This window comes from Salmo salar, chromosome ssa18 (genome assembly GCF_905237065.1).
Source record: "Salmo salar chromosome ssa18, Ssal_v3.1, whole genome shotgun sequence".
Classification (NCBI taxonomy): Eukaryota; Metazoa; Chordata; class Actinopteri; order Salmoniformes; family Salmonidae; genus Salmo; species Salmo salar.
In genome coordinates, this window is record NC_059459.1 from 20750289 (window position 1) to 20773272 (window position 22984).

Here is a 22984-nt window from a genome sequence, read left to right on the forward strand (position 1 = left end):
TGTAGGAATACAGATGAAGAGGGCATCACCTGTGAAATCTCGTGAAATATCATCACATGTTAAGTGTTCCAAAACCACATGATTTCACATGCGAAGTAAAACTTTACATGTGCAAAACATGGACATTTTCACATGTGAAATCATGTGGTTGTTCCGTAAGGGTTAACATTATGTGTGACATTGCAGATGATACAATGTGCCCACTGCCAAACTCAGACCACATCTGCATGGCCTTGCCCCAGCCTAGCTACGTCCGCAGTGTATTAGACTGCTGTAGCAGCAGCTGTGGAAGCTGGTCTGGCTGCATGGTGCCTTGGTGTCAGGGCCTCAGAGAAGCATTATGACAGAGGGGGAGGGAACATGATAGGGCAGTGGAGCCCAGTATAATATCGGTCTGTTGGTCAATGCTTATCTGCATGTGTAATACTCTGGAATCACAAAGGCATTATACTGCCTCTTGCTGGGTGCTGGGTTCTAGTTCTACTAACATGTTGAGGCACTAGAATACACAACCAAACGATATGTGTAAGCCTACATTACCGTATAAAATGAGGCTGCTGGACTGATGTACATATTGCATGATAGGTAAGCAGAGAAGGACTTTAATAGAAATTGCCGACGTGAGTTGTGACTGCACTGGTATGTGATGGATTAGTATAGGGAGTAACTATGGTCGACTGTGTGAGGTTGGAGCACAGAGTGTCTGTATTTGATGTGGGGGCAGACAATTACTGTGTTATGAGGAGGGATGGCAGGATATGAGATGGGAAGTAGGGAGTTACATTAGAGACAGCATATAACTTATGAAATGGAAATGGTGCGAAATATTGTTACAGAAGCCAAAATACATCTTAACAGTATCAGCAATGATTAATTCAGCCTGACTTGGTCACATCCTTGTAATAACGATGTGAATGCCACCGACCCTTTCCTCGGTCCTCCAGAAGCTCTTTTGAGTGTGTGTGTGTGTGCACGTGTGTGTGTGAGGGCGTTAATAAATGTTGAATCAAACGCTGCACGAGACACCCACACTCCTTAAGGGTTGCCCATTAGCGGTGTGTGGGTGTATGGGGAGTTTATCAGTGTCTGGGTGATTTATGAAGTCAGACTCAATATCATCCACTTTACCCCCACACACATGCCTGCACACACGCACACACACACACACAAGCAAATATTAGGACAAAATGTGCGGTTTCACAGAGATTAACAGATCGGATAATAAAATACTAGTCTCAAACGCTTTTAATGGTGTCCATAATTCCATTATAATTCCATTGAATCACATGGCTAGGATGATACTAAAACAGAGTACTAGCACATGCATGATACTAATAAGTTATCAAAGTGCATACTGCATTTTTCTCTGATCCCTGAACTGTATCGGCCAAACTACTCACACATCTGCTAATCTGTCAGCCTGTCTCTCTGACTAAATACATAGAACGTATCGTTTACCTTTTACTCCCCTCTGTTGTGTGGTGTAGCCTGTTACATAGACTTGACTTAGCCACAAGCAAAGAGGGCGCTTACAGTGCACTTCAGAGTGTGCTCCTTTTAAATATGATCCCCTGGTGGCTGTGTCACAGCAGCCTTGGTTACGGGCTGACTGTAGCCTGTAGCCACCACAGGCATCATTAGTCCTGTGTGAAACCACACACTGAAACTCATTCTTCATCTGCCGGTCTACAGCCTTCTGCCTGCCTGCTTCAACATCGAGGCTGGAATTGTGCTCTGATGGCAGAGTGCTGTAAGTGAGTCCAACAGTACGGCAGAGATGCATTCAAAGCTACTTCAAAATGTACTACAGTTCAGTAGACATTGATTAATCAGTAAAAGTCAGTGAGATACTGGTTTTCAAAAATAGAAAAGCAGAAATGATATTATGCATAGACTAAAATGACTGTCAATCTAATCCTCACAGAAAAATGTCCATGCACTCTTTACCAGGCTGCTTTCATATACCTCGCTGTCAGGAAAAATATATAATTTATCTCAATGGCATCAAATTGGAAATTGATCCCATTGTTCAACTGAAGAATTGAAAGCTGAATTTGTATGCCTGTTTCCCGTTCTACACTGCCCTCTAATGGAAATCATCATTTTTACAAGAAAGAAGCTCTAATATTATTCTCTGAATGGTGCTTCAAATTTCAGCCATATTTGAGATGGCTAACTGAACACAATAACATCTATTGCAAACTCTATCTCCAGTTTGTTCCGGTATAACTACAACATTTCAAATAATTGGTTATGCAAGATGAAGCTTTTGAAACAAATGTATTTATGAAAAATAAAAATAAATTTCAACACTGTCGTTGTAGGTGAATCTTAAATAAAGAAAAACTAATGAATCACAAACAATTTCAAGCCTTTTTCCTGGATGTTGAACAAAGCATTCGCTTGGCAGGAAATACAATAACCAATGAAAAGGTACAAAGAGTGATTTAGCATAGGGAGGAAAACGATTCAAGTGACATATTTTTGGGGAAATAATTATTTAGAGAAACCATTCCAACAATAACTGGCAACCCAAACTGGCACCCATGGGAACATATGTTTGTAATTCCTAATGTTCAATGTTAAAGTTATTTTAGTGCCTTCTAATTTCAGACCAACATTAACTATACAGTATGATTAGTAGAACATAAGAGCAGTAGTATTGGCATAAACATAGTTGTTCTTTATGGGTGTGATTGTCTTATCTTGTCCCGCTGCAGTATAGTTAGAATCTATTTCACTGTGCTGCCGGAATGCAGAAAGCGTTGTTACCGCCGTTCTAAAACTGAGGGCCCACTAGGGGGGGTAGACTGAGGCCTCTAAACTAACCCCCCGAACACCGCCACTCCCTTAAACCTCCACTTTATTCTTTCACATGAATTCAATTAGAACACAGACTGGACAGTCGGACAAAGCAGAACAGAAGCAGATATAAAATGAAAACATGAAAGCTCTCCCTTGGGTTATAGACAGCATTTTCTAAATAAGGCACAGCTGACACACATTTCAATTGTGAAGCCGCCCCATGTGCACATGTCACGCAACTATGCACAGGTTTCCTCAGCTGTGGTTCATTGTTGACATCGCATCTCGCTTCCTGTTGTATTTCACAAAGCAGGATAAAGGAGTTAGCTTGCTTACGGTGATAAACAGTCAGAAATAACAGTTGGTGTTCTCTCATATAACACAAAGAAAGCTGTTTCAGGAAGTACAGTGGTTTCAGAATGGTTATAGAAGTTGTCTGGATAACACGTCAACCCTGCTTTGTAAAATATAATCCCACACTGGTCTTACTATATCACTTCATTGTGCTTCAGTCTTCCTCTTTGACCTTCTCGTGGGTGAGCAGCCATTGTTTGAGATGGTTACCTTTGCCGCCCATGTACATCCCACTCTGACCACTGCTGGAGATGACGCGGTGGCAGGGGATGAGAAGAGGCACCTGAGGTGGAGAGATGAATAAAATTGCATGTTTTGGCAATATTGGGGGTACAATTGGTTGAACAAGCCTCTCCTTATGTTTCACACCACTAGTTATGAAGATAATATATCCACGTCATAACAATGTTTAGTCAAGTGACGTGACAATTCAGGGACTGCATTCTCATGTTGACACAGACAGACACTGTGAATGTAGCATAATTGTTGATGCTTTGATAACACAGAACCACTGAAGCATCCCTGATTTGCTATATATGAAAACATGAATCTACATCATTTTCCCTTCATTTGATCATGTAAAAAAGCCACGTCAAAAGTGTCTGGTTTGATCCTGAACGGATCCACATTGAACGTGAACTCTCCGTCTTTGGTTATAAATGATTTTTGACTCTTTAATAGTATAAAGCAAAGCAGCAATCAAAAATTAATGGGCAAAAACACCAGCAGGATGAATATTCAATGGAGAGGGTGTCAACATTAAGATCTGATAACCCTGTGATCATTAAAAAGAGGAAGTCGATGGTGCGTTTACTCTTGTTGCAGATGACTGCCAGGGGGTCTGGAGTTCTTTGTAAACTAAATGACTGGTGAAGGATAAAACAAGCGAGATTACACAAGTTCATTCATTGTGGAATCCCAACAAGAATAGTGGCAATAGGGCGGGAACTTTATAACAGTTGTTTGCATTTTCAAACGTTAGCCTAGCTTACATCGAGTTGCTCTTACTCCGCCTGTATATTGCCTGCATATTATCTGGATTTTGCTGTCATGATCAAATATTAAAAGCATGTTATTAGTAATTACATATTAGCTGGCATAGCCCTGTAATTTAACTAGATTTCACTAGTTCAGGGTTGGTTGTCACGGTTTGATGGCTGTACCTTCAGCCCTTCTCTTACTGTAGGAAATCCTATGTGTTTTAAATCGATCATTAAAACCACTCTTATGTCAACAGCAATAAAACTTTCAGACCCCAGATTAACCTTACTGACAGAGGGAAGCTTCAACGCTATGTGGATCGATACTGGGTTCCCCAGGTTTGAAGAGCAGTCTAGGTAGGGTACTCTCAAGGCCTTTGGATATCAGCCTCTTCACTCGGGGAAAGAACACTAAAGCTTATCAATACTCAAATCCTGGTAAAGAAGTGCCACAGAGAGGCAAAAATCAATACTTTGCAGAGCTTTTCACAGCTGAAGCCCAAGTGTATCAGCAGTACTGACAAGTAATTGACATTGAGAGGATCTGATTCTAGATCATGAGCCAAAAGGCTAGACTCTTTATTGTTTAACTGGAAGGTATTACTCTAGAATGTAATCGTGAGTAAGAGTACTTTTAGTGCATATTACAGAGTGACATAACACATAATATTGTACTTATTTTTCCATACATTTAGACTTTAAAACATACATTGGTTACTTTGTAAAAACACAATGTGTGTGTCTTCACAAAACTACTATTACTACGACTGCTGTGCAGTGCCTCCAACACATGCCCACAGCTAGCCGATTAAACTCAACTCCACGATTTACGATGGAGTTGACTGGCGACTAGTGTGGGCCGACTGGAGCTCCGATGTCACATAAAATGAACGACATTGTTCTGTGTAATTGCGGCTATTCTTTGGGTGTTGAAATCAGTAGTTTTTGATTAAAAAAAGTTATCTTATGTGAAGTCGGAGCACCAGTCGGCCTACACTAGTCTCCGCCCAACTCCATCGCAAATTGTGGAGTTTAGTTTAGTCGACTAGCCCACAGCACTACATGGGCAGAGCTAAACGGGCTTTGATCAAAGGTTCTGATCAAAAGCAGACACAGCGTTTTCCCTCCAGCTTTTCATTTTGTACAGACTGAATAAAATCACCAGTAAAAAAGATAGAGGATATGACTGGTTTCCTACAAGAGCCATACATTTGAACATAGCCTTTACAATAATGCATGATTGAGTTAAATTATTATTTTGAATAAATCATATATATTTTTTAATGTAACCTTTATTTAACTAGGCAAGTCCGTTAAGAACAAAAATAACAAATTCTTATTTACAATGACGGCCTACACCGGCCAAACGACGCTGGGCCAATTGTGAGCCGCCCCATGGGACTCCCAATCACGGCCGGATGCTAAAGCTGTCTGTGCCTTACTGAAGTTGTAACAGGTATGTACTTGTACTTCATACCCATGCACTTGATACCCACTACTAAAAGAGGTATACCTTTGGTAAAACTAAAGCCAACTGTGGTGTCCTGACTACGTATGGCTAATCTCAGAGGAGTGTACGTGTCAATCAAAGAGAGCCCAACTGACCGGGTTCCTCCTCATGGCCCCTCCCACAGCTCTCACGGCCCTGGGGTTTCCTGCCATCTCAGCCAGCCGCTTATACGACACCGTCTCTCCCACCTTCACGTCCCGCACAAGAGTCTGCAGAACCCGGCTGGTGAAGGCATCTGCAAGATAAAAGAGAAAGAGAGAAAAATAGAGGGAGTGAGTCGGAGGCATAAAGGTAGAGACTGACGCCTAATCAGTCACAGTGCAGTAAAATAAAGTGATTTTCCTGTATTTTATATACAGAATATTTCACACTATGATGTTGGAATAATACAGTGAAATTGTGAAAATTATAATAATGCCCTTTTAGCTGATTGAAAAGAACACCTGAAATTTCAGCCTGTTTTGGTGACATCACCAAGCAGTAAATTAGTTAAAACTGCAATATGGTAGTGAGTACAGCCCAGTCCATCACTGGGGCCAAGCTTCCTGCCATCCAGGACATCTATACCAGGTGGTGTCAGAGGAAGGCCCTAAAATGTGTCAAAAAGACTCCATCCACCCTAGTCATAGACTGTTCTCTCTGCTACCGCACGGCAAGCGGTACCGGAGCGCCATGTCTGTGTCCAAAAGACTTCTTAACAGCGTCTATCCACAAGCCATGTGACTCCTGAACAGCTAATCAAATGGCTACCCAGACTATTTGCATCGCCCCTCCCTTTTAAGCTGCTGGTACTCTCTGTTTATTATCTATGCATAGTCACTTTACCTCTACCTACACGTACATATTACCTCAATTCCCTCGACTAACCTGTGGCCCCGCACATTGACTCTGTTCCGATACCCCTTATATATAGCCTCACTACTGTTATTTTATTTTTGCTCTTAATTTTTGTATTTTTTTTCTACTTGATTTATTTATTTTTTACTTCAGTTTATTTTAGTAAATACTTTCTTAACACTTATTTTTCTTAAAATAAGTGTTGTTGGTTAAGGGCTTGTAGGTACACAAGTCACTGTAAGGTCTACGCATGTTGTATTCCACACATGTGACAAATAAAATGTGGTTTTATGCAACTTTTTGGGTGACCTGACCAAATTCAACCAGAAATGTGATTTACAGATCTGTCATTCTCAATGAAAGCAAGTCTAAGCAGTAGATCTGTTCCATGTGCTCAATGTCTATGCTTCCTGTGCTTAAGTTTTGTTTTTGTGTCTTTTACTTTCAGTTTTGTACACCAGCTTCAAACAGCTAAAATTACTTTATTTTGGGGTATGGAAAAAAATACTTCAGAGGTTTAGATGGTACAATGATTCTCTACACTATTTTTGCTTGTTTTGTAACAAACTGAATTATGCAAACTAATAGATTTTAGCAACCAGCAAATGGCAGAGCGATTTCTGAATGGTGCATCTTTAATAGACAGCTAAGAAAGAGCTTTCCAAACCTCTCTGCCAATAACAGCTACAATAGAGAAAGAGTTTTACATGAAGGAAATTATTTCTGAAGAAGGACAATCTAGGTTATATTAGATAAGGTCACAGCTACAATTATAAGGTCGCTCTTCCATTTAAAAGGATTAAGAGAGGCCAAATAGACACCAAATCTGTTCTAATTTTTGGAATAAAAATAATTTGAATGTTGCACACCATTTGTGGCAGTGGGATGACTTCGAGGTTAATAAGACTAATTTGTCCTTTTAATTGCTTTCTATTGAGAGTAGATTCATTATATCAGGCTCTCTTAAATGGTGGAATTCAGAAATTATTTGCAGTTTAAGAAGCCACATTAACAGCTTTGATTTCATTAACGCTTTAGCGGTAGCATTATCTTTAGCTGTACTACCAGACTACTCTGATTACTTACAGTAGAAATGCAATATATTCAAATCTGATCTATTTTTACTCTGAACATTGACTAGCTATGTACAATTGAACCGTACCTTTGTAAAGTGAAATAGTGAACAGCTTAAGCTTGTTGGTCTTTTAATTCATGCATCCTACACAGTCAATTAGCCATCTAGCATTCCATCTCATTCTGGTCTAAGAGAGCACATGACAAGTGATCTACAGTATGTGAAATCACTCTAAATTGGCATTGTGTGAAAACATGTAACCCCCCAGTATCTCTTCTACAGAGCGAACATCCTTCACTCCCTAGGCTCTCACCTTATAGTCACTCTCCGCTACACAAAGCCACGCCAACAAGGCAATTTGCCTAAACTGGGGGGAATAAGTGTAACACCTGAAGGGGATATATTTGATTGATGCGTACCCATGTGAGTTCTTTGTCTTCAACGAGGCCCGTAGGTACTGTTTAATAATTTTTCAGGTAATAATCACGCTGTCAACGAGCTGATGGGTTCTTACGAAGGCAGACTTCATGTAAAGAGGAGAGAGGAAGCTTTATCCTCAATTTTTAAATAGATTACTCTTGCTTGTAAATTATGGATTCGCGTGCATGGCGTGTGTGTTACATATTGATACCGCTGTGACTCTGGTGGCTAAACAGCACTACTTCCTGACTACAGATACAAATCAGTGTTTATGTACACATTATCGACAAACAACTAATCAATGTCAAATTGACAGACTACATCATGACCAAGGCTATGTTAACTTGCACTATATGTCTTAAGTGAGTCTACCCCCCAGTTTCTTGGTCAAACAAGAAAAGGTTTATACTGGTTCCACAGACATAAACCTACACATCTAGAGGTTAAACAACTCCGGCCTCAACAGTGTTGGAGAGAGAGTTTCATGAGGGTCACCTCAGGTGACCAGCAATGATTTGAGAGCGGTCCCTTAGCCCCATACTTCATAAAGGGCTTAATATGGTGTGTCTGGGGTCAAGACCCTGTTTAGATAGGGTCACACCGATGTCAATTGTTTAAATAAAAGTTGAGGGGCACCACTTACACCTTTACAGACTTCCCATAATGATGTCACAGGTCATTACCTACCATAAGCACAGGTGACAGGGACATTGGAGAGGCCAGATTGGCTGGGACTAAAATCGATGGGTAGGAATGGATTAAATGATTTTAAATCTATTGACGTAATTGTTCTTTTTAGATGTAATACTGTACATAAAATAATAAATCCAGTAGTTTATTAGCCGTTCATAATGTTGTGTAGGTGGCTGTGTGGAACATTTGCACACTACATGAGCCTAGCTAACTAACAATGAGATTTGGAGAGATCATTTTCCAGTTGCTACCCAACCCTCTGTAGTTGTGAGAATAAAGTATAATAGTGGAAATGCGGCCCCCTCATTATCCTTTGTGTCTAATGGCAGGGAGGAGAGAATTTGGCTCCTAGTCAAAGTGTCTCCTGAGTCTTAGGGGATCCATACTTTTGAAGGCTGACGGGGTGTTCATGATTCTCTGATTATTCGATATTCTGAAAACGTTCATTTCCCTAATTCCTCTCCACATCACAGGGGCGGGTCCTGGAGAGTCTCATCTCGCACTGCGCTGTGCACAGAGGGAGGTTCAGACTCCTGCAGGAACCCAGTCATATGGGCTTTGAAGAGCGCCCTTCCCCCCTCCCCACACGTTCCCCGTGCCGCTTACCCAGACTAAGATCCTCTCGTCTTTTACATATGGATGTATAATTAATGAAAGAATATGCATCATTCTGAGAACCTGTGGTGTCTGTGTTTGAGGAGACACACTCACTTTCTCCATCTCTTCTCGACCAACCAAAGTTTGTGTGTGATGTGGTACATGACAGCGAGTGAAGGAAAACAAGTTCCACATCTTGTTTCATGTCACCTCAACCGGGTTGCTACTTTACGCAAAGAAGCTTAATATTAAAAGTGGTTCCATTTTATACGAACAGAGCAAATGAATGTGACAACATTGAAAAAGTAGAGGCAATGATTCCTATGTGAAGCTGTAAGTTCTGTGACATTCAGCTTTTCTCACCCCAAAAAAACAAAGCCTTTATGTTGGACATGAATTGTTCTAATTACTCTATGCATTTCATTAATCTCCTGGAGGGCACTTAACAGGTTAGTATAACTAGCAATTCATTCAAACTGTAAACACATCCTCATAACCAGAAGAAAATGTAAAAATTCTGATGATCATCAAAAATATAGAAAGTGCATTTTCTTCCCTCAATAGACAAATACTCATGCTGCCTGCATTTAACATGTCTTCACTGACAACCGTTACAGCTATTGGACCACTGAGAGCAATTCACTCCTAGGCTACCATCTATTTACCCAACCTCAGAACAACAGAGATGTGTGTGTGTGTGTGGGGGGGGGGGGGTTAACAGAGCACAATCATTTATTCAGATCAGGTACTAATGAAGAATTCCATCTATCCAGAAATTTAATTAAAACCCCAAAGACTTCAGATGAGATGCGATTTGAAAGAGCCCGGGGCGGGTACACAAGCACTTGGTGGTGGAGGGAATCACGCTGGAAGTTGATATCGTAATTGCTCCTGATGTATTTCTGCATTGCCTTTGCGGGAGCGTGGGACTCGTTGCAGTGTACAGAGTCTCAATGGAGTACCTACTCATTGAAAATGCCATCACTCAAGCACTGTGTGGATCTGCATGAAATTAGACTGCAACTAAAACCTAATAGCAGGGGAAGAGTAGCACGGTTGTTGAGTACATGCAATGGAGTGGATTTGAGTGCTGTCATATTTTTTGGGTGTAGGTGCGCTTTATTTCCTCCTAAATTAAACCTCTTTGGAAAATTATCAGCTTCAATACAATAAGCATTCAGACTTGAAAGTATAACTGACTTAGATTTAAATTTTCTTGGTAATGATTTTCGCCTCCAAAGTGTATCATTTTAACAATTATGACATTATGACACTCATTTATTCTTGCAGAAAATGCTCTAATAATTGCCTACCTATCTTCGGTGAAATGTACTGCTGCCTATAAACTATGAAATCACAGCGATTTCTTGAAAGCACACTAACTGTCCATTGTGAAGGCTCTCTTGTCTCCTGCTGTGGGTGACTGGTCAAGCCAACAATGCCCTCATTGAAACTTTACTAACATTCACATGTTCTCATTAAAAAAAGCTTCCTGTCTGAACATGTCAAGAGTGGAATTTGATCAGTTTTCAAGAATGTGCCAAGAATCATGGGAACAGCGGCCAAGACTAACACGCATGGTAAGGGCTGCCACAGATTACTGAACCAAGTTACAGCTCCGGGTTCTGTTCTCTCTCTCTGCCATAAAATACTTCATTATAACACAGTGAGCCAGAGAGTGTAAGTGAGGTAACTGACAATTAAGAGTGAAAGCCTGATTCCAGTCATGGCTCTGAAAAAGTATTTATCCATGGCGACAGACCTCCATGCAGGGTGGGGTGGTGAAAGACTGGGAGTGGGAGCCTCCCCACGGCCCACGGCTCGCTGAAGTAGGCCCGAAGCCATTCCACGCAGTGCTGCAACTCTGGGCCCATTTCCTCTTGGCTATTGCTAGCAGTGACCACACAGCTTAGGGAGGCGTCGTCACTTCTGTGAGAGATATGAAAAGCAAAAACAAAGAAGATTAATAAGAGACCATTCTCGGTTAGACAGTATCATAGCATAGCATGTCATCTGTGTAATAAAAGTCCTGAATGAAAGGGCATGAATGATAGAGTAATGACAAAAGTGTTTCATTGTATGCAAACTGACAGAGGTTGTTGATGTGAAGGAAACAGCTGAATAGTTTGGCATTACATCAAAAGCTAAGTATTTCATGCAACAGTGTTATTGCATGTCAGTTGTCGAAAATAACAGGATTTACAATTATTCTTATGGCAGCAAGGCTCTAAAACTAGTTTAGTCCCAGTAAAAAAAAGGCAACATATCAATATAAAGGGGTGCCTACAAGCAACAGACAAAACTTGGACTTGCATCTGGGAAAGCACTTTGCCTATGGTTGAGCTAGCATCACTTAACGAAGATGAGGTTGCTCTGTGATGCTGACCAGCCTCTAGGTCCGTGCAAGTGGACTGACCCATATTGGACATGTAAAGACCCTACTGGGATAGCCATTTCTTAACATGTGCATTTCGGTAAAGTAGACCCCAAGCTGTGTTGCAGCTCAACACCGCCAATTCCATTAACTGGTGTACGGACGTGTAAATAAATAATGACACCATTTAAGTGCCTTTTTGGAAGATTGGTTTATCCTGTATAGTATTAATAATACACATTTAGTTTGTTAAACACAAAGAGCATATTTTTTTGAACCCACAATACGTAAGTCAACATGGTGTACTTTTTAACACTGCTGCAGGAAACAGTTTGTGCAAAAAAAAAAAAAAAAAAAAAAAACAATTTCAACATTCTTGGCTGAGGTTTACTAGGTAGTGTGTTATGGTGCAGTTCAGTTTTCAGAAAGCAGCATAGCCTAGGTGTTTGTGGTTGTAATGAAACTCTCAGGGGCGCTATTTTACAGTAGGTGTGAACACTGTAAAAGGTGTAAATACTCATATCAAAATACACCAAACCACAGTTGAGTTTATAGTCAAGTGCTGACAACTCAGACACCTAGCCCAAGCCGAAACCCAGTCAAACAATGGCTCTGGCTCATAGCAATCTCTTTCGGCATGGGTGAGCGCCCAGCCAGCCCCTACTTTTCATTGTCTCTCCCTCACCCCCTTCTCCCCCTCCCCAATCGCCGCTCCCTCCTTCTCTCCTCATTTCTCCCTTCTCTGAATTTCTCTATTCCCTCTCCAGATCCCCCCCATCCCCATCCCTCTCTTTCTCTCAGTGAGGATGTTCCAGCCACTGCACACTGACAGCTCAGGGATATTGTTTGTGGAAATGTTCCTGTTGGACCCGCAGGCCTTACAATCTACTGGACAGAGGCTAGAGCACCTTTGCTTAAGGCATGGGACCTTTAACCTCCACTCACACTTTAGACCTGTCACTATGGCTGTTATCCCACAGGTCTCTGCTATAGACCCTCACAATGAGGGTGTATGAGTGATCCTACATTGAAATTTACATTTAGTACAAGTCAATATAATACAGTCAGCAAACATACATGTTATTGTGTAAATGTTACAAAGTTAGTTTAGCTGAAGACATATTGAGAGAGGCTGGGCGTTTGTACTCTATCGTCATATGCAATTTGTAAACTCAGATTAAGCACGAGAGCATCTCTTTCACCAGAAAAAAAGCAAATCATTTATTTTTTAGAAACTTTATGAGAGGAAGATTAGAAACCATGACCTTGAAATGTGAGATCAGAGATATCCAATCAATGTCTTCAATGTTCTTCCAATTACAATAACACTCTCCCAGGAGAAATACTTGTGTCTTGAGATAAACAAAAAGAAAGCCAAATTGCATACAGCTTTTGTATACCGACCAACCCACAAATGAAGTGTTCAATTCCTGAAGGCCCTTTAGAAATCGCACAATTTTAATGTTACTTTTCCATAGTTTAGAACGGAATATTTTTTACATCCTGTGACCTGTGTTTTCCATCGGTTATTCGTTTCCAGGGTTTCCGTCAGAGGACAACATATTTCCCTTGATAGTGGATTGTGAGTTGAAAGAATTTCTAATATTGTGCTCCTGTCACAATCGATTTGCAATTACCATAAATCATTGCTGTGCAGTGTGAGAGTCGTTTAGCACTCTACCTATTTTATTTGAGCTAATACAAATAATGAATTGAGCATGTATATAGTTATTAGGATGGCTATTTAATTTACCCTAGGATGAACGTTAAAAAAATAAATCAGGGAGCGATACCGCATCAACAGAAATATTGTTGCCATGTTTTGTCAAAACTTGTTATAGGTCTTCTACAGTATGACTTATGCCATCTACTGCACAGTGTGTATCAGGGACATACTTTGGTGGGAGTATCTACCGTCATTAAAAGGAATTGCTTTCATCTAATTGTCGACATTGTTGTCAGAGTATTTTAGAAGGAGGAAAAACCTTCAGCTTTCATTCCTCCATCCTGTGAAGTGTGATCTTGCTCATCCTGTCTCGATTGGCAGCCACGTTTGGCACCACTTACCAGAGTTCTCCTTCACCAATCATGGCTAACATGGCGGGCCAGAGGATGAAACAGAAAAGGGCAAGACCGGTCCATATTTTCCTTAGCCTTACAGTAGCAGATACTTAACTCTTGAGATGTTAGGACTCGATAGAGCATGAAAACAGCCTGAAATGACTATCTAAAATAGGAAGATCTTGATAGGCTTCAAGGCAAAGGGTGTGTTACAATTGTATGCCACTTGCTCAATGAAGCTTACTCAAGCAGTTGAAATTCCGCTGGTAGCCCACTACAGTATCTAGCTACAATAGCCACAGAGACAGTGAGGTACTTCAAGCTGGCTGTAGCACACGGCTTAGTAACCATGGACTCTAAGTAGACACACATTACCAGTGGCTTATTTCTTACTCTATCATCCATATACAACCCACTCAGCAATATGTATCTACATGGGACTAGTGAGCAGTTTTAAATAGTGTTTTCAGGCTCTAGTCTCCAGTGTCTTCCAAGGAGATTCTAATTACCAGAGTGGTACAGTAACAAGGCAGTGAGGGAGTAAATGTATTAAGGATCCCCTGGAATGAGGACCTCTGGAGCCACAACTGTCTATCCTGGGCTGAGAGAGAGGGACAGTGACCCTGCATGGATAGCCTCTGTCGAAATTTGACCATGTCAAGCACAAAGGCATTATGGGAATCCAGTGTCACCAAGTCCTAATTGCCGTCTGTGTTCAGAGCAAATGACTGCCTTGTTCCTCTGATTAGTGAGGAGGGTAATCTTCACCTGTGTATGCCAGCCCTGCTGAGGGCCCTTGAGTGTTAGCGCTTCGTCTTCTGTAATTTATTTTTAAATCAGTGCCCGTTCCCAGGAGTTTTGAGTGTTTTGTTGTGAACCGCTTACCATGATCCCCACCACCGCCCCCCTCACCCCTAAATCCTTGACTAAATCCTTGTTTGGTGCCGCAGTAAGATAAGCAAGAACAACACTTGGCCATAATTGACTCGTACTTCTCTTCAAGATGTCAGAACACAACCATCTTCCTGCCTCAGTACACCATACACTGTTAAATAGCACAAATGTAGAATACGTTCAGTCTCAAAAACAAGCCACATGGCATCATGCTACCATCAAAAGTTTTCAGATAATAATACAACATTCTGATCTAGAACGCTTTAAAAAAATACTGACTCCCTGGGTGAAATAAATCCAATATGAATCCAAACCGGCCTAACTTGAGATCTCTGCTCCCATTTTCACACAGATCTCAAGTTAGGATTCAGCCCTGGGTGAATCTACATTCACAAATGAATGGCTGTATTGGGTTGTTTACAGGTAGTGTGTCAACACAGGTGTTGGTTTCCACAGGAAATGACACAGGCAGCCTGATTGGGGAAAGAGTCCCAGGAGACAGAGCTATAGGCACAGAGCACAGATGGGTCCAAGGGCCACGGGGAACTGCACCTTAATGAACCTGCAGCTGAGCACTAGGCCAGATAAACAAAATACATCTACAGTACCTAAGGCCATTATAAAATCTAAATGCAAAATGATGACATAGTTTAACCAGCGTTTCCCAAACTCGGTCCTCGGGACCCCAAGGGGTGGAAGTTTTGTTTTTTGCCCTAACACTACACAGCTGATTCAAAAGCTTGATGATTAGTTGATTATTTAAATCAGCTGTGTAGCGCTAGGGCAAAAACCAAAACATGCACCCCTTGAGGTCCCGAGGACCGAGTTTGGGAACTAGTGTTAGTAGTGTGTTAAAACTGCTGTGACAGCTGGGGTATTAGACAGAATATAGCAGGCATGCTTAGACAGTTTGACAGTGAAAATTGAGGGAGAACAGTTACGAATCAAACACTCGGCCTCATGTGGTCAATGACAATGGAGAGTATAGGTTATACTAACTGGGGCTAAATAGACTAAAACACTGACAATATCCATTCCTCTTGTGTGTAACACAGTCTTCCTCTCTTATGCCTTACTATAACAAGTATGGTGAGCACATTCGTACAAAATACTAATTACTCGTGTACTGTAAGGTTTTCTTGTCTCTTTCTCCTCTCAATGGGTATTTCTTTTACAAGCAGGCCTGATGCTGAACAAAAGCATTTAAAAATCAGTGATTGCTTTCATCCATTTTAATTACATTCAGAAATGGCATTTCTGCCACATAATACACCCCTATTGTTTCAGAATTATCTGGCTCGGAAAGGAAAATCAAATTTTTTTGATGATATTCCCGAGTTATATCGCCTCTTGAAATTGAAATATGCTGTTGAAATATAAAATCTAGACAGCCTTTCCTGCTGATATACCACAAGCTCCTTGGTTTTTTGCAGAGTGCTGCTATTATTATGCATATCCAGGTAGAAAGTTAATTAACCCAAAGCTTAAGCTAATTATGGTAGCAGAATGCTATCAACCAAATGCTTTCAGTCAGACAGCTGTCCAGAATTTCATTTGCTAATCATTTGTCTTTTGGAAGAGCATATGGTAGATTTCCCTGCTATCAGAGGCAACACAAACAGATGAAAACAATTAACTAAAAACAATGTGCACTGTTGAAAAATCAGACAAAGATTTATACAGCTTTGTGAGAGAGGAAAAAAAGCTGGATTTATGGCATAGGGAAGTATAATGACAATTTTGGTTTGAGCCACTTAGGATTTCCGGCGCATCACATGATCCATGTGTGATGGGAATTCAGATGCACAAATATATTGTTTATATCTATATGCAAATGAGACCGAGTGTTCATTGTTTATCCGTGTACTATTAATGAGAATATCTATGGAACCATACGCGGGCCGGCTGACAGTATTTCTAACAGTTTCTGTTAGAGCACCACATTTTCTGTTTGTCCTACTGTATGTTTTTTTTTTGTTAAAGCAGGAATATATCACTTTAATACTTTACCTTTGAATTAAATCAATTATTGTATGCATTATTTTTGTTACAAAATTGCAGCATACTGGTAGCTGTTAAAGAATGATTGATATCAGTATCGCCTTGCAACATTATCAGGCAATAAAGACTACTCAAGAACTAATGCAACATGTCACACACAGGCATCTGCACTACATTTCTATTGAGGACCTCACAAGCTAAATTGCTTTTTCCAGCTCTCCCACATCTCAGTAAGGTTGACAGAAAAATTGATCAAAGCATTGTAAAATAATATGCCCACAAAATGTCTTGGGGCCAAAAGTCCAGCCTTTTTCCATTTTTCACCCTAATAAAAAAAGTAGTTTGTGTTTTTCCTCTGTATAACATGTCTCTGTTTGGGGTGAGAAGCATCATATTTCAGATAATAGTAATCTCCTGTAAACAAAATGTGTATCATTTTTCAGTGAACAATGTTATGGCCATGTTAAAAAGGCAATGCTGGTTAACAGTGTGTTGGGTGGCTTAGTCCCCAACAGGGGTTGTTGAGATATAATGAATTTGTACATCTGACGCTGCCTTCAGGGCTGTCGTTAGACTGGTGGAGGTTTATTTCAGCAAATGTTGCCTAGCCATATCAGTTAGGAAGCAAAAGGGGCTTGAGACGTTTCTATTAGAAAAGCTGACGGTCATGGTGTGTAAGCAATGCTTCAAGTGCATTTGTGTAACTATAATGTCATTTATCAATCACACTTTTTCAATATGGCAAATGCTTTGTTACCACTGCTGTTGTTTTGCACTGAACAATGCTACCCTAGGCTTCAACCAAGCACACATCATTGGCTGCCAACTGTTCTAGTGCAAAACACTCCTGGACCAAAACCAAAAAATGATACACTTTTTGGAGAATTATAAATCTTGAGGAAGACTGGCTTAGGCAATTGGATTCTTGTTGCTTTGTTTTGCCATTTTGATGCTAATTGTATAGGCTACTTTACAATGAAGTTGTTGCTGACATACTCAGATAATTGATCAATGCCAGTATCTAACTGATCGTGATAACATTCAAACATTATCCAAATTAAATCCTTACTTGTTCTTACATTTGGGAAGATACATTGCAGCCTAATAGAAACTACTCTGATGACCGACATAGCAAATTATATTAAACGCAGCATCTACTGATGCAAATCATTAAATTCATTTGCATATTCTCACTGAACCTGAACACACAAATTAAACCACATCCAGAACGAGGGGCAGAAAAGGTGCTTGTGCATGGTTACAGGACAAATTCGATAATCACATTCCATATTATTAATTTCTACACTTCTGCTGATTAAAAAGTAGAATGTTTTTACTGCTTGATGAATTTTAGGGGATGGGAGACAGCTAGGTAGCAGACATATTGCTTTAAAATATACTAGAGCATTAATGTTTCCATAAATTACAGTTTTCCATACATTACTAAAAGGGTGACTCCCTTTTTGGTGAATGTGAAAAAGCTTTAATTTCCCAAACCAATCAAGTTGATCAAATTTGAATCTGTGATACAGGGATATTTAATTTCCATCTAATCAAAACCAATTTGAAATGTAGGGCATGGACCTGAAAATTGGAATTTCTTGAAAATGAAAGAGTACATACTTATTTATGAAGATTTTAATCAGTTCCAATCATTCAAGATTGCAAATAGTCAATATTATTGAGCAATGATTGCTCTGAAATCCCACTGTACCTGTTTGAGGAGTGTAAAATGGTTTTCTAGAACTGACCAATATCAGTTCTAACTAGGAAGCAAAATACATACCGGTATACAGTACAGAAAAGGCCATGTTCCCTATGCCCTTAGCGGAGCCTAGCCTTCCACTCTAATACTCACCCCTGTTGGTAATAAACAGTTCGATTTCAGAAGATCTCAAATATACTGCAGGAATAATGTGCCATCAGAAATCAAATTTCAAGCTCAACTGTATTCTAGTGCCCCTCATATTTCTAGTGTCTCCTATATTTTGCCCAACTTTCTTTGGGATATTTCTTTGGGGATCAACAAAAATGCCCCTGCTTCCAATGAGGAATAGGGAGCACTCGATCACACGGGTGGATGCTGTCTGCCTGTAAATTGCACACCTTTGTTTAGAATGTCGGTGGCTGTACAGTACAGTACCTTACTGCAGGTGGAACATCCATTAGGATCTGGATGGTGTGCACACCATTTTCACATCCGCTGACTTGGATCTTTCCCAGGGGACTTTGCAACGAGATGGTCCTCTGTCTGCACTGACTCGGACTCTTCATGTCATTGCCCTGGTAGGGAAACATATGCAATGTTGTATTCATGTAGGTGGCTAAATTTCAGAATTTTTCACACATTCTATATTGAAGGAATTGTTGAAAAGCAAGCAAGCCACGTAAGAGTCAAATGTTAATGATTTGTACACCTACCCTTGAAACAATGTCATGATGTGACATGATCCTTACATTAAAATCCTGTATTTCTTTGTTTATGGAGAAGGAAAAAAAAACGATCTGCCCATCTAACCAATAAATCGCTCGTTTTTTCCCCCGCATTTCTTTTCTATATATCATATAAATGAGAAAAACAATGCAGTATGTTCCCTTGTCTGGTGAGGGATTCCCTAGATAGCTCAACATTATTTTCAATCCATCATTTTTGGTTGATGGCCGGGATGTTTTCCTAGCATTAAATGTGTTCCTTAGGGTGCAACTCCAAGGGGATTCCGGTTTCCAGCCCTTAACAACAGTGAAAACGTGCAGCTTTTCTGACGACTGAGATGGATTTTGGCAATAACCAGACAGCACTTTATTTTTACTTTGAGGGAAGGAGAGATGATTGACTATGTTATATTGCGACTTTTTGAGGTATGGGGGTTATAATACATAAAGGTCACATTGATTCCAAGAAATCTCTATTTTCTATACAGGCCTGCACATCAGTTATAAAGTCTAGAAATAACAATGGGTTTACATTTCCCCATTATCATCATGCACTTGTTAAAGTAAACAGGAGGTACAGACAAAAACACAACCATGATACAATAATTTGTTGCTGTCATAATAATTTAAGTGATTTAGATCTGTTTAACTGGACCTATAGTTCAATTCCCTTCCTCTCTATCTACAGTAACCACATAATAGCTTCCAGGAAAAAGGAGAGCTCGTAAACTCCTCCTAACTATTCCAGCAACTCCCAGGTTGGGGGGAGGGGAGAGGGGGGGTGGGGGGAAGGGGTGGAGGAGAGAGGGTGGTGGGGGGAAGGGGTGGGGTGGGCTATGAACTAAGACAATCAAGCTGCAATGTTGCAGAGCAGCGCCTACAATGGCAAACCAAGCAATAAAACAGCTTTGACACTGGGGTACTTTACACATATGACACACGTACACTATTTTAATCCTAAACAAACTAGATAAGGGTATCGTAACCAAAAAATGCAAACGATAAGGAGGAGTATAGAGTTCAGCTGTTTGATGTGCTGATTAGGCCTAATAGACATTTTATACATTTGGTGCAAATAACCGTGTATGCATTTAAGTATAGCTTACAGTATACTATGTTTATTTAGCCTATTTGTACACATAATGAACAGACAAAGCGATACAACTATTCTAACAGTCTGTCAGTGGTCAGCGAGACGTGATATAGATGGCCTCGCGAGACTAAATAATGCGCAAACTACTCATGAATTCGCGCGCATACTGCCCCAAACCAGAACATGACCCTAACCATTTTAAATCTCAACGTCAATGTGATAGGGAAGTCACAAGGACCATGCAGATATTAGCGAGTAAATGAGGCGCGCAGCACACGTTGATATCTTCTAACAACAAAAACATTTGCAAACATGTATGGCATGTGTTGGTGTAGTAATATTGACAGTAGCCTAATATTGTCAGGAAAATAACAAACAAGAACGTAGCCTACAACTTTATATAATGCCCAACTGCTTCCAAATACTTGCCTGCTCCATGTAACAATGTGTAGTTGTTTCTTTTCCTGGTTTCTTCCACAACGTGTATGAGGCAGCCAATCAAAAGAGGCAAACGGCTGCATCTACTTTATCTTTACTCCGTATCTGGACAGACATGCTTCCCCCTATGCCCCACAGCAAATAATGCAGCTATACTTATAAAGTCACACATGCACTATAGTATTCAGTTAATATACCATTTGTCATCCTTATGAAGGCTGTATGCCTAATCAAACTTTTAAAAGCAGGTAGGAAAAAATATAGTTAAACAAATCTCACCCACTAGAATACTTCAATGACAATATTTGTAACACCCACAACTTTCCTGGTGCTTCTTTGATCCACTCATAAATCATGTATCTTCATGAGCTTGCAGCAGCTAGGTAGCCTACTCTCTACACTTTCTCTGTACTACATTTCCATGCAAGTTTCCAATTGAGCTTCTGTGGGTGGCAAGCCAGGCAAGGCCCACACCCCACTCAGTGGTAAGGGTGGGAGCGGGGAGAAAACGCCACCCCTGCAGAGAACATTTTCAAATCTTTGAGGATTTCCGTGCCATCTGGACCCTCTGCCAGTCTGCCCCAGATAGCAAGGGTTGGCAGCGCTACCCGACGGTGCAATATGGCTCTCTCTAATGAACTACTAACTGTCCCCCGTTTTAATTGATGTGACATTTGAGCCATTTATCTCTGACATTTCAATGAAAGATGATTCTCAGCCTTGCCATTTACTTTTTTGTGCAATTTCTAAGTCATTTGCATTTTGCTGCTCTAAACCTGCTTTTTGTCTCTCGTTAGCTAATTAGAGGAACATGCACAATTAGACCTAATAAAAATGAACATAACCTGGTTTGATATTAGCTTGCATGAGTGATAATATAAATTACACTTTTCTTAATTTTGCATGTGATTCTGATGTAGGCTATAAGTAAGTGAGTTAGGGATTATTAGAGGCATTGCGACCTTTATTCACATAACTTCATGTAGGACAGCTTATGTTCACAGCATGGTGAGAATCAAGCTCAATTAATCACCATATGATTGCAGTAAGCAGCCCCCTCTGCTGGAAATGCTGGGCCATGATGCCATGACTTCTGGTTTAATGATAATGTGCCAACAAATATATAGGCCTACCTTGCTCTTTCAGTAGTTTACATTGGAGTTTTCCACTTTTAGCAAACAAAGATGTTGTAGTAACTAAAATTAGCTTTAAGAAGTTTTGTTTTTTATCTGTTATATTTACTCCTGCTTTTGCCCTCACCCATTGTATTGGCTCAATGCTGTATTGAAACATCCAAGTCACATACATTATGTATTGGTTTAAGCATCACCGCAGTGGTATTCATTCAAGTCAAATGAGTGGAAATATTTAACAAAACAGGAAAAACTCTGACCATGGTGGGACCAAATGAATAATGTGTGTGTGTGTGTGTGTGTGTGTGTGTGTGTGTGTGTGTGTGTGTGTGTGTGTGTGTGTGTGTGTGTGTGTGTGTGTGTGTGTGTGTGTGTGTGTGTGTGTGTGTGTGTGTGTGTGTGTGTGTGTGTGAATGACCTGTACAGTAAAGCTTCCAGTCCCAATTGTTTTCCATCAGTGGCACACAATTTAATCTTTTTAAGATATCCTTTAAAAACACAGTTCCACTGGTGACGGCTGTTCCTTTGATTGTGAGCAGCATCAGAGTAAAGGTGTGGTGCCCTGTCTGTGTTGGCAGCAAGGCTGATCTCTTTTGTTTGAAACTCAAAGAGCTCCTTTTCCTGTTCAGTTTCCCTCACTATATTTGTTTGTGTGAGGTGTTGATGGACTTAAAGTACAGCTTCCTTTTAGTGTAGCCTATGGCACCAGATGTTTGTGAGAATAACAGGACCTTCTTCATGAACACAGAAATTGTTTATGAGCAATTTCTTCCATCCACTCCTGTACGTATGATTGTCATGGCTCCGTCCTATACTGTCTGTCTCTGTCTCGCCCTTTTCCTTTGTTCGCAGACTTCTCCTGATATTGACGTGGGAGGAGCTGCCGTTTATAATACCCAGCATGCTTGAGGAGTAGAGGAAAGTCCTGGGAGATATGAACACCATCATTCTTTCACAGGTATGTGAGTGAATTTTCATCAGGAAGAAATGCTTCCCGGGCCTCACACTGGAGTTCCTGGGCTCTGTATTGTTCGTAATTTACAGTACGTGTGAACTGTTTGTATTAAACCCATTATAGTTGAAGTACTGTATGAGAGACATATATTTTTTTGTTAGTTGTATGCTTATTTCTAATTTATTGTTTACATCCTTCTACCAAATAAGCTTGACAACTACATTACACCCCCCCCCCACACACACACACACACAATTCTTCATACCCACTGGTGTACACATATTCAGTGCCTCTGTACTGCTATCCCCTTTTTCTGGTATGATGTGGGTTT

The 22984-nt window shown here is 40.4% G+C and overlaps 1 protein-coding gene across 6 annotated transcripts in view; it reads right to left on the reverse strand.

Annotated features, from left to right (window-relative positions):
• mgmt (O-6-methylguanine-DNA methyltransferase) overlaps positions 1 to 20963 on the reverse strand; it is a 36552-nt gene extending 15589 nt beyond the window's left edge. The window contains exons 1-7 of one of the 6 annotated variants that reach the window (XM_014154462.2): positions 20845 to 20862; positions 20557 to 20690; positions 18745 to 18884; positions 11034 to 11200; positions 5745 to 5884; positions 3295 to 3442; positions 2262 to 3097 (exon numbers count right to left, since the gene is read on the reverse strand). In XM_014154462.2, the coding sequence (XP_014009937.2) occupies positions 3314 to 3442; positions 5745 to 5884; positions 11034 to 11200; positions 18745 to 18884; positions 20557 to 20565 (585 nt within the window). In that variant the 5' untranslated portion in view covers positions 20566 to 20690; positions 20845 to 20862 and the 3' untranslated portion in view covers positions 2262 to 3097; positions 3295 to 3313. 6 annotated transcript variants of the gene reach the window in all.
• Positions 20964 to 22984: the final 2021 nt, after the last annotated feature.